The sequence below is a fragment of the Pan paniscus genome, chromosome 19, assembly GCF_029289425.2.
Source record: "Pan paniscus chromosome 19, NHGRI_mPanPan1-v2.0_pri, whole genome shotgun sequence".
Classification (NCBI taxonomy): domain Eukaryota; kingdom Metazoa; phylum Chordata; class Mammalia; order Primates; family Hominidae; genus Pan; species Pan paniscus.
Window position 1 is genome coordinate 11,561,972 of NC_073268.2, and position 16,137 is coordinate 11,578,108.

Genomic DNA, 16,137 nt, shown 5'->3' on the forward strand with positions numbered 1-16,137 from the left:
CCAAAGGGCTTTGGAGGGATCCGACAGCCACTCCCTCTGTATATACAGCTGGAATGACGGAGGCACAGAGAGGGATGGGGCTCCCAGGCCCACATAATAAAAGGAGGAGGCCCCTACAGAAGGCTGAGACAGGAGGATTGCTTGAACCTGGGAGGCAGGAGGTTGCAGTGAGCCGAGATTGCGCCACTGCACTCCAGTCTGGGCAACAGAGCAGGACTCCGTCTCAAAAAATAAATAAATAAATAAATAAATAAATAAATAAATAAAATAAATAAATAAAATAAAATAAAAGGAGGAGGCCCCAGCATACCTGCCACTTCTACAATGTCTCCTGGGACGATGTCCCGGGCACGGATCCTCTGCACGCCCTTGCGGTCCGAGCGGATCACCTTGCCCATCTCAGGCTCATACTCCTTCAGGGCCTCGATGGCACTCTCGGCGTTGCGTTCCTGCAGAATAGAAGGCCGGCAGGCAGTCTGTCCCTGCTGCCCCCCGCAGACCACCCCCTTGGAGTGACTCCTCTGGGGCCTGGGATGGAGGTGGAAGCAGGAGAGTCTGCAGGACGCCAGCACCAGGTGGAGGGCACTCCTAGTGGCTGGGAGAACCCCCCGCCCGGTCCCACCCCCAGTGCCTCCCACCTGCCACACGCCCACAATGGCGTTGGCCACGAGGATCAGCATGATGACCAGGGGCTCCATGAAGGCGGTCGTGGTCTCCTCGCCCTCCTCGAACCAGGCCAGGACCTGCAGGATCACAGCTGGTGAGCTCAGGCCCTGCTGCGGGCCGAGATCTGCTCTCCTTTTCCTTGGCACCCCGGATCTCCTGCTTGCTTCCCTGCTTTGGGGAGATAGCACTGGGGAGCTCTTGGCTTGGAGAGGGCCACTCCTCCGAGAAGGCCTTGGCACAGGGTGCCCACCCCACAGGAGTGACCACCCCACCCAGGCCAACCTTCAAGGCTGTGGGGCAGTTGGATGGCTGCCCACCGAGGCCTTACTGTCTGCCTGGAGCAGAGCATCTCAGTATGGTCCCCAGACCAGCAGCAGCAGCGGCTGGGAACTTGTAAGAAATGTTGATCTTGGGGTCCCTCCCAGACCTCCTGAGTCGTAAATTCTGGGGTGGGGCCCAGTCACCTGTGTGTCAGCAAGCCTATGGATTCTTTTGAGACAGAGTCTTGCTCTGTTGCCCAGGCTGGAGTGCAGTGGCTGGATCTTGGCTCACTGCAACCTTTGCCTCCCAGGTTCAAGCAATTCTCATGCCTCAGCCTCCCGGGTAGATGGGATTACAGGCGTGCACCACCACGCCTGGCTAATTTTTTGTATTTTAGTAGAGACGGGGTTTTACCACGTTGCCCAGGCTGAACTCCTGAGCTCACCCGCCTCGGCCTGCCAAAGTGCTAGGATTACAGTCATGCGCCACTGTGCCCAGCCAAGCCCAGGTGATTCTGATGCACGCATCCAAAGCCCATTAGCCAGGGGAGCATCAGTGGGAATGGAGGAAGAGCAAGGAGAAGCAGCAGCCAAGAGGAGGCTGCAAGAGGTTCAGACCCCAAAGTCCATGTGGGGGACAATGGGATCCACGGAAGGGGCTCCGGCAGCAGCACTCAGCCAGGGGCAAGGTGCCCCCCAGGGGCATTTGGCAATGTCCGAAGACATTTTTAATTTTTTTGAGACAGGGTCTTGCTTTGTTGCCCAGGCTGGAATGCAGTGGTGTGATCACGGCTCACTGCAGCTCCGTCCTCCTGGGCCCAAGCAATTCTCCTGCCTCAGCCTCCAGAGTGGCTGGGACTATAGGCCTGCACCACCACACTCGGCTAATGTTTTTGTATTTTTTGTAGAGACAGGGTCTCCCTATGTTGCCCATGCTGGTCTCAAACTCCTGGGCTCAAGCGATTTTATTGCCTTGGCCTCCCACAGTGCTGGGATTTCAATCATGAGCTGTCAGGCCCGGCTGTCTAAAGACATTTTTGATGGTCATCCCTGGGAGGTGCTACTGGCATCTTGTGGGTAGAGTCCAGGTATGCTGCTGAACATCCTACAGTGGAAAGCCCCCACCCCAACCCTGACAAAGGATGATCTGGTCTAAACTATCAGTAGGGCTGAGGCAGAGAAACCCTAGGCTACAGCAGGGCGGGGCGGGGGGCAGATGTGAGTTGGGGAACTCGCTGAGAGCCAGAGGATAAGATGGATTGGAGGGGTCAGGTGGGAGCCGGGGACCCAGTGTAGGGGCCATGAGGGTTCAGGCAAGGGAAGCTGAAGTCTGAGCAGGGCAGGGCCAGGGAAGGCCAGGGCGCAGGCCCAGGGTATGGAGGACAGGCCCAGGCTCCAGGACCTCGGAGCACTGCCCAGCCTGGCTCTCCCTCCAGGGCTCCCCACTACCACGGGATAGCTGGCAGGGCCCTACTTACAAAGGAGACAAGGGCAGCCAGCAGCAGGATGCGCACCAGGAGGTCCTCAAACTGTTCCAGCACCAGCTCCCACAGGGACTTCCCTGGGAACGGGGGTCATGCGTGAGGCTGGGCCCCCACCACTGACCCTGCCCACTCAGAGCTGGGATGGCCCCGGAGACCTCCCGGCCCATTCCCTCTCTGCACTCAGAAGAGGGAGAACCCAGGTCGCTGAGAGGCTCAGGTGGGTGATCCTGGGGAGCTCAGCAAGGCCTTACTCAGCGGGGAGAAGGAAGTCATGACCTGACAGAGAACGACCCAGGGATGCTGCCCACAGCCGAGAGGTCCCTGCCGGTGCCAGCCTCACCTTCCTCACTCGGGAGCTCTGCAGGATCCAGGCAGCCACGGGAGCCATGAGGAGACAAGAGAGGAGTGGGTCACGCAGGGGCCTCGGGGGAGTCTGGCAGTGCCTCCCCACCGTGCCCGCCCAGACCCCCACCACGGACTGGATGTATCCCCAGGGCTCTCTGAGGCCACAGGATAAATGGTTTGAGCCCAAATGCTTCCACCCCTCTACCTTCCCCCCACTCAGACTGAGGAAGATCTAGGGTGACTTGGCTCATCGTGGGATGAGTACGGAGCCAAGAGGGTCCTTCCAGCCCCTCCAGTCCAGCCCCTCCCTGCCCCAATTCACAGAAGGGAAACTGAGGCCTAGAAAACAGACACTTCTCCCACCCAGGTCACACGGAGAGTGGGCTGTTCTCACGGCTCCCCGCATAGCCCTTCCTTAGACGGCCGCAGAGTCCTGTTGAGTCTCTGCCACCCCCACAGCAAGGCAGCCCCTCCCTCAAATGGAGAACACCAGCTCAGGCGCCTTCCGCTCACCCGGCCTCTAACATCCCTGCTCCCCTGGGACCAGCTGGACAAGGTCTGCAGCTGGGCCGGCCTGCTGGGCCCCACCGCACAGCGGGGCTCCCCTGGACAGGACCCCAGCAGCCAGCACCCCGCAGTGAGGATCCCTCCCATGGTGCAGTCCCCCCCAGGCCCTGCACTCCATCGAGCTCAGTGAAGACCCCCCAGCCCCGCCCCACATACCCAGTCGCCCCCCACACAACATGGTGAAGAACACTGTTTCCAAACTCTAACAGCACCCACCTCACTTGAGGGGCTGATTTTTTTTTTTTTTTAAGAGAGTCTCGCTCTGTCGCCCAGGCCAGAGTGCAGTGGCGCAATCTTGGCTCACTGCAACCTCCACCTCCCGGGTTCAAGCGATTCTCCTGCCTTAGCCTCCCGAGTAGCTGGGATTACAGGCACGCGGCACCACGCCCGGCTGATTTTTGTATTTTTAGTAGAAATGGGGTTTCACTATGTTGGCCAGGGTGGTCTCGAACTCCTGACCTTGTGATCTGCCCGCCTCGGCCTCCCAAAGTGCTGGGATTACAGGCGTGAGCCACCGCCCAGGCCTAGGTGCTGATTTTTATCTCCAACATTTCCTGAAGCACCTTTTGTATCAGGCAGAGGTGCCTCGGGCCCCTGAAGTGGTTGAATCATTCCTACAGCCTAAAGGGCAGGCAGGCGGCGGGGAGTTCCTGCCCTGCTTCACAGACCCGGGCACGGAGGATCAGGGTGGCTGTGTGGCTTGGGCAAGGCCACACAGTGAGTGAGTGGGTCTGTGTGGGGATGAGAGGGGCGGGAGCCGGGCTCTGCAGGGTGGGCTTGGAGAAGCTCCCCCTTCCCAGGCCGCAGTCTAACTGAGCCCTGCCTCCTCTTGTCCCTTGCCACGCAAAGGACAGTCTCCGGACATCTGTGGCATCTCCCCGAAGCTCGTTAGCCATGCGGAATCTGAGGCCCCGGCCCTGGCTGGCTCTCTTCCACCTCCTCCTTCCTGACACTGGAAACAGGTCCTTGCATTGGTCCACCTGTTTTTGGCCCTACAGGCATTTTTTTTTCCTACTGGAGCCCTCTCCCTGGACCACCTGTTTGGAAGCTTTGGGGTCTGCACCTGGCAGCTGAACCCTGGGGAGTATCAAGCAGCCCACTGGACTGCAGGAATCCAGGAGGAAAATATATAGCCTAAAAATACACTTTCTAGCATTTTCTCCAAAGTCCTATTTTCGGCAGTGGCTGACATTTTCCGTGGAAAATGTAATCTCCAGTGTCCTGCGTCGAGATTAAAATCAAACAGACTTTTTCCTTCTGATCTATTTAGCTGAGGCGAACAGGAAAGGCGGGGGGAGGGCCAGGCCTGGTTTCTGGGCCAATTCTCCAATGGAGCAGTGTGCTTTCGAGGTCACCCCAGCCATGCCCCAGCCTCGAATCAGGACAGCGCTAACCTCATGGTGTGCATGGGTGGGCTTGTGCTGGGCTCTACCCGGGGGGTGCCTGTAACCCTCACCTTTCTTTATTCTGGGCAAGGGCGAGGCCTGGGTTTGGGAAGCGTGTCGTGGGGTACACGTGCCAGCTCCAGTCCTGGACTTCCCCACAAAGGTCCCCACGATGCCTCCTGCCTGCCCCGGCTGGTCTCTCAAGTTCTCCTTTCTCTTATTTTATTTTATTTTATTTTTTTTGAGATGGAGTCTTGCTCTGTCGCCCAGGCTGGAGCGCAGTGGCGTGATCTTGGCTCACTTCAACCTCCGCCTCCCAGGTTCAAGCGATTCTCCTGCCTCAGCCTCCTGGGTAGCTGGAATTACTGGTGCCTGCCACCACGCCCAGCTAATTTTTGTATTTTCAGTAGAGGCGTGGTTTCACCATGTTGGCCAGGCTGGTCTCGAACTCCTGACCTCAGGTGATCCACCCACCTCGGCCTCCCAAAGTGCTGGGATTAGAAGTGTGAGCCACCGTGCCCGGCTCAGTTCTCTTTTCTCTACCTGTCCACCTGGATCATCTCCCCTTCTGCTCTCTGACCCACCCTGACCCAGGATCCAGTCTTTGGTGCTCATTATGTTGTTCCCCAAATATTTCTGGTTCTCCCCCACCTTGTGGGCACATAGTAGGAGGGCACTTCCCGGCCCCCGTGTGAGTTTTGAGAAGAAGGATGTGTATTTGTGCCAGGTTGGAGCATTGACTTTTGGTGGGGGACTTTCTAGGAGGTCACTGTCCAGTAGAATGTTCTGTGAGAGCAGAAGTATCCTCCGTCTGTGCTGGCCAGGACCGCAGCCACTAGCCACATGCAGCTGGCGAGCCCCTGGACTGTGACTAATTTCGAATTTTACTTTAATTTTCATGCATTTAAATGTAAACAGCCAAGCGGCTGGAGCTCTTTGACACTCTCTCCTACAGCAGCCAGCAGCCTGTGAGATGGTGTCTGCTCCATCGACCTGAGTCACAGAATGAGGAAGGCACAGAGCCCCCGGGGACCGGCCTGCTGCCAGCACTCAGCAGGAGTGAGAAATGAGTCTCTGGTCCTTTAAGGTGCCAAGAGAGATTCGGAGGCGATTGCTGCAGTATCCAAGCTGAACCTGACTGATAGCCCCCTCCGCCCTGACCTGGCTTCCTCCGCAAAGCTCCCCTCTCACCCCGCCCACCTGGGGAGGCCTGACCTGCCGCTGAGCACAGCTCTGGTCCTGCCCACACAGCCGGCTCCTTGTGGGGCCTTGAGCCTCATTTGGGAGGTGGGGTACCCACACCCACCTTGAAGGCCTGCTGTGATGATCGTCATCATCATTACTGTTAAGAGTCACATTTACCAAGCACCTGCCAAGCAATGTACCAGGTGCCTTACCGCATTATCTCCAGAGAACAAATGGGAAGACGCTGGGGACCGAGCACGTGAGGTGCTTAGCGGAGGTCATAGCAGCAGCAGCTGGTGGTGTGTGCCAGACACCCTGCTAACTCCTTGTGTGCCTTATTCTCATGATCCTCAAACAAGCTGGGAAGGAGGATGCCATTGTTATGCCCATTTTACAGAGTACACAACAGAGAGGTTGAGTGACTAGTTCACCGTCACACAGCGGGGGAGACAGGGAAGGGTTTTGAGCTCAGGCAGTCTGGTTCTCGACCCCCTGCTGTGGGCCTCCGGTGCTAACCCTTAGGCTGTCCTGCCTTCCCTCCTCCACTCTCTTTACCGCTCACCCAAGCTCATCTGAAAACCCTTGGTGTCCCATGTCCTGACTGTTGGGCTGGATGTCCCCATCCCTTCAGTCGGTGTGCCCCTCTGTAGAGAGCCCACAGCCCAAATCCTCCTGTCCCAAAGGCCCTGCTGGCCTCACTGATGGTGTTTTAGGGGTTTACGAGGCTGTGCCTGCTCAGGCCTGGTCCACTTCTAAAGGCAACCCTGAAGGACCCAACTCTCCCCTCGCGTGAATGAGCCCCAGGGTGATGGAGGGAGCCCAGGGCTGGGAGATCCCCCACTCCAGGCATTCCTGGAAGATGCTGCCTCCTTCCTTGCTCTCTCCCAGGTTGCATGTTGGGGGCTGAGACAGTTCCCCTTGAAATGGCGGCCTTGGGCCTCTGGCAGTGCCAGATGTCCTATCTGTTAGATGAGAGAGTGCCCTGGCTCTGCCCACTCTCAGTGCCATCCTCTGGGCTGCAGGGGGCAGAGACAGGACCAGGAGGTGCCGCTCTCTCTGAGAGCCACAGTGGGGCTGGCCACTATTCTTATCTGAGCCTCCGCCACGGTGACCCCTGCCAGGCTCATGTTGCCAGACTAAGAGGGCCTGTGTTCACGGAGGCCCAGCGTGCAGGCCTGGGAGTCAGCCTGCAGTCCTGGGAAAAGAGGGAGGTGATCAGAGAAGCTTCGTGGCTTAGAGCAAGGAATCTGGTCCAGAGGGCTCAAGTTCAAATCCTGCTCTATCTCACGGTACTTCTGTGGCCACAGGCCAGTTACCTAATCCCCTGTGTCTGTTTCTCCATCTGCAAAAAGAGGGTGATAAATGTAAGTACCTCACAGGGATGCTGGAAGATTGAACGGCATGCATAAAGCACTTGGAATACGTAGCACACAGTGAACACGCTCCAGCCAGAATCACTTGCTAGAATATAAGCTCTAGGGCAGCAGGACTTTGTTAAGCGCAGCGTCTCCAGCACCCAGAGCAGCTCCTGGAGCATAGCAGGTGCTCAGTAAACATATGTGACGGATGACTGACCCTGCCTCTGTCCTGTTCACAGAGCTTCGGTGGCTGTCCTTGGCCTACAGAATAAAGACCAACTTTAGCACGGGCTTCAGGGCCTTCCTGGATCTGTCCCCACCTGCCCTTCTAGGATCATGTCTGTATCCCGAATGCACATCTGTCCCTCTGTTAGCCAAGCCTCAGGATTGCCACCCCTGCTTTTTAGTGTATTTGTAACTGACAAATCATAATTGTACAAAATTATGGGGTCCAGCGTGATGTGTTGATAATCCCGTTTTGCAAAACCTTCTCCTCATTTATATATATATATAAAATATATATATAATATATATAAAATATATATAATATATATATAATATATATATAAAATATATACATATATATATATTTTTTTTTCAGATGGAGTCTCATTCTGTTGCCCAGGCTGGAGTGTGGTGGTGCGATCTTGGTTCACTGCAACCTCTGCCTCCTGGGTTCAAGCGATTCTCCTGCCTCAGCCTCCCAAATAGCTGGGATTACAGGCGCCTGCCACCATGCCTGGCTAATTTTTTATTTTTATTTTTTAGTAGAGATGAGGTTTCGCCATGTTGGCCAGGCTGGTTTCGAACTCCTGACCTCAAGTGATCCACCCACCTCGGCCTCCCAAGGTGCCGAGATGCCAAGATGCCAGCCGCCACGCCCGGCCTTCCTCCTCCAGCATTTTGCTTGTGCCATTCCTTCTGTGCGCAGCAAAATCCTATCTCCTCATCTAAACCCCCTTTCCAGGAAGCCTTCTCTGAAAGCCCCTCCCCTACCTCATCGCTGTGCCCTTCTCTGACCAGTCGTCAGTATTAGGGTCCCCCCACCACACTGGAACACTTCCAGGGTGGGGCGGGGCTGAGTCATCCCTGTGTTTATGCTGAGTCCTTACAGTCATTGTTTACTCTGTTGCTCCGTGGTGTGGGCCAGGGCCCTGAGCCCACAGTCCAGAGCCAGGGAGAAGTGGGGTAGGCGATGCCCCTGGGCTGCCCCCAGGCTCCACACCACCTGCTCCCCTCATCCCCCCTCTACTCCTTCCTTCATTGGAAACTGGTATTTCAGCTTCTAAATGTCAGTTCCAGCCGGGAGAGGCAAGCACTCACCCAGGTCTTCCTCAAAGGTAAATTTACAGAGCAATTAAATCGTCACTTGCAGAGTCAGGAAGAGGCCCTGGCTGGGCAAGGCCCGCCCAGCCCACCTGGCCCTGCCTGTGTCTCCGGGGTCCACCTAGAGTGGACACCTGACCTTGCTCTGCGGGGGCTACTGCAGGGCCTTGGAAGTAGCTCTCCGCTCTGCAGAGGGGCCTGCAGCACCCCTGGCTTATCCGGAGCTGGAGATGAAGGGTTTGCTCAACATCTCTTCGTCCGACTGTGCTATGGGAAAATACAGGCCCTGCCTTAGGGTGCAAGAGGGTGAGGGGGCCCAGCTGGGCAGGCCTGATGCTGCTCCTGGGGGGCTTCGGCTGCCCAGCAGGGGCCAGTGGGAGTGAAAACTAGGGTGAAGCCTGAAAGACATTGAGCTTCCAAAGGGCTGCGGGCAAACCACACCCTCTCAGATCCCGCAAGGCCCTTAGGGGATGCCAGGGTCCCATCCCTGCTATCCTGAGGAGCAGCAGGTCCAGGGAGGGCCAAGTCTGCCCAATGCCACCCAGCAAGCAGGGCCACTCAGATGGCCCCCTCTTCCTGACACACTCCGTTCCTCTTGGCCTGGTTTCCGTGGGCTACACATATGGGTCGCCCGAGTTTCAGCACCAGCTACGGCCTGGAACTTATTTGAGGGCATCAAATAGGGCCAGAGCCAAGACGCCGCTGGCAGGAGTCTAAATCTGGACCACTCATCCCACCTGGCAGCCCTGGGGCCAAGGCACTCACTGCACATGGGCTGCGCGTGGCCCGGGAGGGCAGGCTTCTGCCCGGCCTGCCAGCTCCCTTGAACAGAGACCACCCCAGAAGACCTCCTGGGATCTGCCCGACTCTCAGGTCACTGGGGTCTCCAGGGACTTTAGCTACAGAAAGGACATGCCCAACACAGCCAGGTCTCTTGCCTTGGCTCCAGTCCAGCAGAGGAGATGGGCAGCCCATTTGGTGGCTCCTTAACATATGAAAAGACACCCAATGTGACTTTAAACAGAAAGATGCCAAGCAAACCTACGAGAGGACTCTTCCACCTGACTGGCACAGATCAAACCGTCTGATCCCACCCTGTGCTGGCGAGGCAGCGGAGAACGAGCCGCTCAGTCGGCACCACTGCACAGAGAAGTTTAGTGACAGCTGACGACACTGAAAATAGACACCCACTTAGACCTCACAGTTCCACCCCCAGGAATGCGTCCTTCAGTGATATTCACAAGTGCGTGACATGATGTGGCAACAAGGATACTCTGCAATACTGCGTGTCATAGCAGAGGCTGCCAACAACACAAGCGTCCACCAGAAGTCAGAGAAAAGCCGCACGCCAAAATCCCACGCAGCCACTAGGAAGCCCCACCGTGCTCCTCCTGGCACCGGCTCCAAGAATGACCGTCAAGGTCAAAGCAGGGACAAAGAGCACTTATCCTCCTCCTGCTTCCGTGTGGGAAAAGATCACAAGATCACAGCTCCAGATGTGTATATGCATGGACTGTCTTGGGAAGAAGACACAAGATATTGGGAGGACTGGGAATGGGTGGCTGGGGACGGGGCGGAGAATTTACTGTATACCTTTTGAACCCCTTGAATGTTGCACTGTGCACATTTTTATTCAAAAATAAAAAAGATGTACAAGTAAAAGCCCCCCAAGGAAGCTGAACTCTGGGTACCTCTGGCACCTGCAAAGGTGGGCTCACAGGAGGTGCTGGGGCCAGGAGCCTCCCCACTCACTCCCTGTTGGGGGTTAGGGCGGATGGGGTTTTATGTGTGAGTGGAGGGGGTACCTGGCTAGCGTGCTCACTGACTGCGCTGCTGAGGCTCCCCAGCTCTGAAGTGTCTGTGTGCAGTGAGGGAGGAGGGTGGGAAGGTGGGGGTGGGATGCCCAGCCGCTGCCTCCCTCCCCTGGCAGAATTTGCAAGCTTCAGGACTTAAGCAAATGACTTCCTTGTGGTTTCCAACAATAACGACCTTGCAGGTGCACAGACTCCTGGGGTGGGGAGAACACACGTCTCTGGGGTGTCCCTTCTGCCCTCAGGCCTGACCCACCCTGCCACCCAGCTTGTGGCCAGGAGCCCGCCCCAGCCTCTTCTGTGACAAGGAAGGATGACTTGGTGTCTGTGACCTCACTAAAGACTCACAAACAACCCTGGGAGATGGGTTCTATGGCAGCCTCGCTTATGGTGAAGAAACCGAGGCACAGAGAGGCAAAGAGGCTGGTCCAGCATCGCACAGCTATGAAGGGCAGGGCTAGGGTTCAAAGCCTCATCAGCCCCACCCCAGCGGCTGTGTTAGGGACATCTGCACCTCCTCCTCAAGCCATGGCAAGCCTGAGGCAGGAAGGAACGGCTGGCTCCCCTCCGCTCACCTAATGACTTCTAGAGCCCTGGAATGCCCCCAGCCCCAATCAGTGATCTGAGAGAAGAGCCCTCTAGGGACCCGAGGAGGCTGGAGGCAAAGCTGAAAAAGCTACTGCCGGCTGACCCAAACTCCTAGCACAGGCGTCCACACCAGCGTTCTGCATCCTGCAGAACCTGTGACTGTCTTGTACAGATGGGGAAACTGAGGCCCAGAGAGGAGCAGGTAACCAGTGCCAGCTCCACCACCTACTATGTGACCTCGGGCAAGTGGTTTAACCTCTGGGTGCCTCCGTTTCCTGCTGTATAAAATGGGGATGACAACAGTCCTTCCCTTATGGAGTTGTTTTGGGGAAGAAATGAGACAACAGATGAAAAATGCTGAGAATAGAACCTGGCACATAGTAAGTGCTCAGTGAACATCAGCTTTTATTATTAATACTATCAATGCCCAGAGGATCCAGGGGAGCCCAGCAATATCCCTCCCCAACTTTTCCCATCACACCCCAACACACATCCACCCTCTGTGGACCTACACACCACGCCAAGCCCACAGCCTTCCCCATTGGTTCACACAGGTGTGCGGTGGCCAGGGCACCCCAAGGATCTCATCTAACCAAATAACAGGTGGGGAAGGCTGGGGCTCCCTCCCTCCCAGTCAGTTCCTCCTCCGCTGGACCAATGAAGACATGATATCAGAATGAAGACAGACCTTGGCTAGGGTCATACAGAAGCAGTATTTGTGTGATTCCAGGGACAGGCCAAGGGCTGCGTCTCCAGTTTCCCTCGGGAATCAGGATTCCCAAGCTGGAGGCTATAGCAGCACAAAAGAGGCAGTGGGACCGCAGACCTGCCTGCGCCGGCCCTCGCCCCCAGCCCACCCCAGGGTCAGAGGCAGCCCATGCTGCCCAGCTCTCCTGCAGCAAAGCACAACCTCCCTGCCAAGTCACTAATGGGGGATATTAAATAATATTTATCTCCCCAGTTCCTCCCACAGCTCAACTAAATATAGCAACTAATTTTTTTGAAAAAGGATTTCTGCTCCAGAAAGATAATATTTATATAAGAGGTGGTTTTCATAAACCAATACAAAACCCAAAAGTCCTTTTCTGACACCTCTTCCTAATTTTCAAGCTAGCCCTGAGTAGTAGGATCCCAGGGCTAGAATACCTTCCCCTCTGGCTGGCTGGGAACCCCAAAAGGGCAAGGCTCCAAGTCCCCAAAGGATGCAGACCCAGGCTGCCCTCTGGAGATGGTGAGGGTATTTCTCCTGGGATCCCTCACACTCTGCCCGATGCTGCGGGCATGAGCAAGGGGGTGGCAGGTCCTGCCTGGAAGGGATGTGGGGAGGGCACCTCTGTATTTTCCACCCTCATGAGACCTCCAAGGTGCCAGGCCACATCTGGACAGTACCCGGTGGCACTCAATGTGCCTTTTGGCAGGAGCAAGAATCCCACACTCCTTTGAAGGAGGTGAGGATGAAATGATACCCCTCCACCCGAACAGCAAGGCGTGAAGCCTCCCTCCCTCCCTCCCCAGGGATGGGAAAGGCCTCCCTGGCAGTTCCCTGAGGCCTTGACTCCGCCACCCCAGGAAGGTGGGTCTCCCGCCTCAGCAGTTCAAAGCCCCCACCGACTCCGCCAGCCACATCCGCTTCGGGTTGCAGAAAGAGGAAGACCTGGGGTGGGGGTGGGGGCCCCAAGGCTGCTAGCTGATAAGCGGCACCTTCCTGGGCGTTTTCTGGAGCCCTCAGGGGAGACCCTGAGGCCAGCTGGGAGGCCGAGCCTGAGTCTCCGGCCGTCCCTCGCCCGCCGGTGTCTGCGCTGCACCTGCACGATGCCAGCGGGAGCGGCGCGGCGTTGGGGTGGAATACGGTCCAGGATGGGGTGGAATAACGCTTCCAGGGTGGACGGGGCCGGAGTGGAGGTGGGAAGTCCGGGAGGACCGCGCAGAGGGTGCCAGGCGTCCGGTCTCCCCAGCTGGAACCCGCTCCCAGCCCCCAGCCCCCAGCCCCCGCGCCGGCGAAGGTGGCCGCGCAGCCCCGCCGGGTGCCCCAGGAGCATCCGAAGAGGTTTCTGGAGCCCTCGCTTCCTGCCCGCCCAGAGCCGGGTGGGGAGGCAGGAGGGGAAACTGAGACTGCGGCGCGCGCGGCCCCCGCTCCCCGGCCCGGCCCGCGCGCTCACCGTTGGGGCCGTAGCGCTCCCGCGCGCCGGTCACCTGCGCCGGGCTCAGGCCGCCCTCGGCTGTCACCGAGAAGTGGCGCAGCACGTCGGCGGCCGGGAGCAGGTGCGCCGCCTCCATGCCGCCCGCCCGGCCGTCTGCGCCGTCCGCACCGTCGAGGCCGCCTCTCCGCCGGGGGGCTACAAAGCGGGGCGAGGGGGACTCGGGCCCGGGCGGGCGCCGCGCGAGGCCATGTCCGTGCTGGGACCTTCCCCGACGGCAGTGGCGGCGGCGGCCCCGGCCCGCGCCAGGATGCTGCGCCCGGGACTCCCTCCCCGGGGCGGGGCGGCGCGGGGCCCGCCCCCCATCACACCCCTTCCGGCCGCCCTCCGCGCCCCGGGGCGCACCGCCTGGGTCCCCCGCCCATTCTGCAGAGGGGAAACTGAGACCGCCGGCGGGGCGCGTGCTGGGCCTGTCGGGAGCCGGGGGCGCGTGGCCCGGGGGTCCTCAGTCCCGGTCCGCGGAGCTGCTAGGGGTGGGATCTGGCCGAGAGCTGGGGCGGTCTGCGCAGCACCCGGCTGTGGGCTGCGCGTCGCCTCCTCTGGGCTCTCCTGGGCCCGGGGCGTCCTGCTTCCCAGCTCGAATTCTGCGAAGTGACTCCAGAGGGAACCCGAAAGCCTCTGAATAAGCGGTTCTTCTCTAGAGGAAAGTGCTGGATGTTCTCCTTATTTGGTGTTTCTGCTTTCTTTATTCTTTTCCAATGCCCACCGGCGAGGGGTTATTCCTCACATAACCAGAACCTTTAACAAGGAGCCGGTGCATAAGAAAGTTCAGAAAACCAGGCTCGTTACCCTAGACTCACACCGTCACCCCAGCAGGAAATGTAACCAGGGAGCAAAGGTGGGGCTCTCCAGAGAGGCCCGAGAGGGTGGGGTGGGGGTCTCTGCCCAGGGCTCCCAGGGGACTGACCCTGGCCCAGGGAGGGGAGAGATGGATGAGCCTCCGCCTCAGCGATCCCGAGCTCCACCCGCCCCAGGAGGGCCAGGAGAAGTGGCAGCGGGTCAGAGGAGGAAGTCGCAGGAAGGCAGAAACCACTCGCCCCGCCAAAAGGAGGAGCTAAGAGAACAACCTGATTGCCGCTCCCTCCAGCTTGAGAGACCCAGACAGCCTCACCCCAGCCCTTATCTGCCTCCCACCACGAGCTGGGCTCTGCCTTCTAGAGCCTCAGTCTCTGCCATCCACCAAGGCTGCACAGGGTCAGAGATGCCAGGATTGAGCCCGCACAGCTGGCTGTTCAAACCCCAAACCCCTTCTGTGCCTCCGCAGCCAGGAAGCTTTCCCAGATAGCTCCAGCTGCGCCCTGCCTGCGCCCTGCCCCAACAACACAGCCCCTCACCCCCTCCTGAGAGCCTCAACTTCCAGCCTGGCCTGGAGCTGCTGACCCCTATCCAGATCATGCACACCCCCAGCTTCTGTGCTCTTCCTCCTGGGACAGGACTGGGCTCCTCCTCCTCTCCGCCTCTCGGTGCCTCCCTGAGCAAAGACACTCCCTGAGGACTGGCTGGACCGAAAGGTGCTTTGGGGCTTTTGATGGGTGATCCAGATGGATTCCCTGATATCAGCTGCGTCTCAGCCTGGTGCTGTGGAGCTAGAGGAATGCTGGTTTTCTGGTTGTGGCTCCTCCCAGCCTGGTATTTTATTTATTGATTTCATTATTATTATTATTATTTTCCTTTTTTTTCTTTCTTTTTTTTTAAATTTCTTGGAGTCGTAGTCTCACTCTGTTGCCCAGGCGGAGTGCAGTGGCAAGGCGACATCTCAGCTCACTGCAACCTCCACCTCTCAGGTCCAAGAGATTCTCCTGCCTCAGCATCCCGAGTAGCTGGGATTACAGGCGCCCGCCACCACACCCAGCTATTTTTTGTTTTTTGTTTTTTTTTTGTAGAGACAGGGTTTCGCCATGTTGGCCAGGCTGGTCTTGAACTCCTGACCTCAGGTGATCCACCCACCTCAGCCTCCCAAAGTGCTGGTATTACAGGCATGAGCCACCACGCCCAGCCCCATTATTATTTTTTTGAGACAGGATCTGGCTCTGTCGCCGAGGCTGGAGTGCAGTGGCATGATCGCGGCTCACTGCAACCTCTGCCTCCCGGGCTCAGGCGATCCTCCCACCTCAGCCTCCCAAGTAGCTGGGATTATAGGCGTGAGCCACCACGCCCAGGTTTTTTTTTTTTTTTTTTTTTTTTTTTTTTTTTTGTAGAGACAGGGTTTCCCAGTGTTGCTCAGGCTGGTCTGAAACTCCTGGACTCAAGCGATCGACCCACTTCGGCCTCCCAAAATGTTGGGATTACAGGTATAAGCCACTGCATCCCGCTCAGCCTGACATTTTAGATCTCAAGTCCGATATCCCCAGATATTTCCACCCTATTCCTTTCTCCCCCACTGCTATAGTCCACAAAATCCCAACTGTATCCCTAAGTTGCCAGGAAAAATGTTAGCCAGGACTTGACTGGGGACAGAGCCTCACAGCTCCCCACTAGAGCCCTATTTCCCAGAGATCGGGAGCCCTAGGCGTTCAAGCCGCTGGGAAACCCCTGCTCCACCCAACACACACATCTTGAGGTCTGACTTCTCCTCTGCTGGCCCCAGGGACCTTAACCCCAGCCTCTCCCACTCCACCGCACCCTCAGCTGTGAGTTGGTATTTGCTAGAAGGTAGGGCCAGAAGGCCTGACTGTTTGCTCTGGCAGCCAGGCCTATGTTCCTTTTCTCCAGCCCACCGCACCCTACCTTCAAACCGCCATGGCAGGACAAACAGTTGCCAGCAACCGGGGCCCTCACCTGGCAGGCTCACACACCTGTCAGCATGCCCCCCTGCTCGGCTGCCCCCGTCACAACTTCTGGGTGCCCCCCCCAGCTCCCACAGAATCACATGCAGTCATTTCACGCTCCAGCTGCCTGCCCCAGGCTCGCGTCCCTCCCCGCCATGCTCCCTTTTTGTACCTGGACAGACACACAGCTGGTGGC

General features: G+C 57.8%; 1 protein-coding gene across 4 annotated transcripts in view; it reads right to left on the reverse strand.

Annotated features, from left to right (window-relative positions):
* Positions 1-13,436, reverse strand: part of ATP2A3 (ATPase sarcoplasmic/endoplasmic reticulum Ca2+ transporting 3) — a 40,890-nt gene extending 27,454 nt beyond the window's left edge. For 3 of the 4 annotated variants that reach the window (XM_055101089.2, XM_055101087.2, XM_055101090.2), the window contains exons 1-5: positions 13,135-13,436; positions 2,751-2,768; positions 2,405-2,487; positions 639-743; positions 311-449 (exon numbers count right to left, since the gene is read on the reverse strand). In XM_055101089.2, the coding sequence (XP_054957064.1) occupies positions 311-449; positions 639-743; positions 2,405-2,487; positions 2,751-2,768; positions 13,135-13,252 (463 nt within the window). In that variant the 5' untranslated portion in view covers positions 13,253-13,436. Of the gene's footprint in view, positions 1-310; positions 450-638; positions 744-2,404; positions 2,488-2,661; positions 2,720-2,750; positions 2,769-13,134 lie in introns of those variants that run through there. The other variant, XM_057300222.2, reaches the window with a different exon arrangement.
* Positions 13,437-16,137: the final 2,701 nt, after the last annotated feature.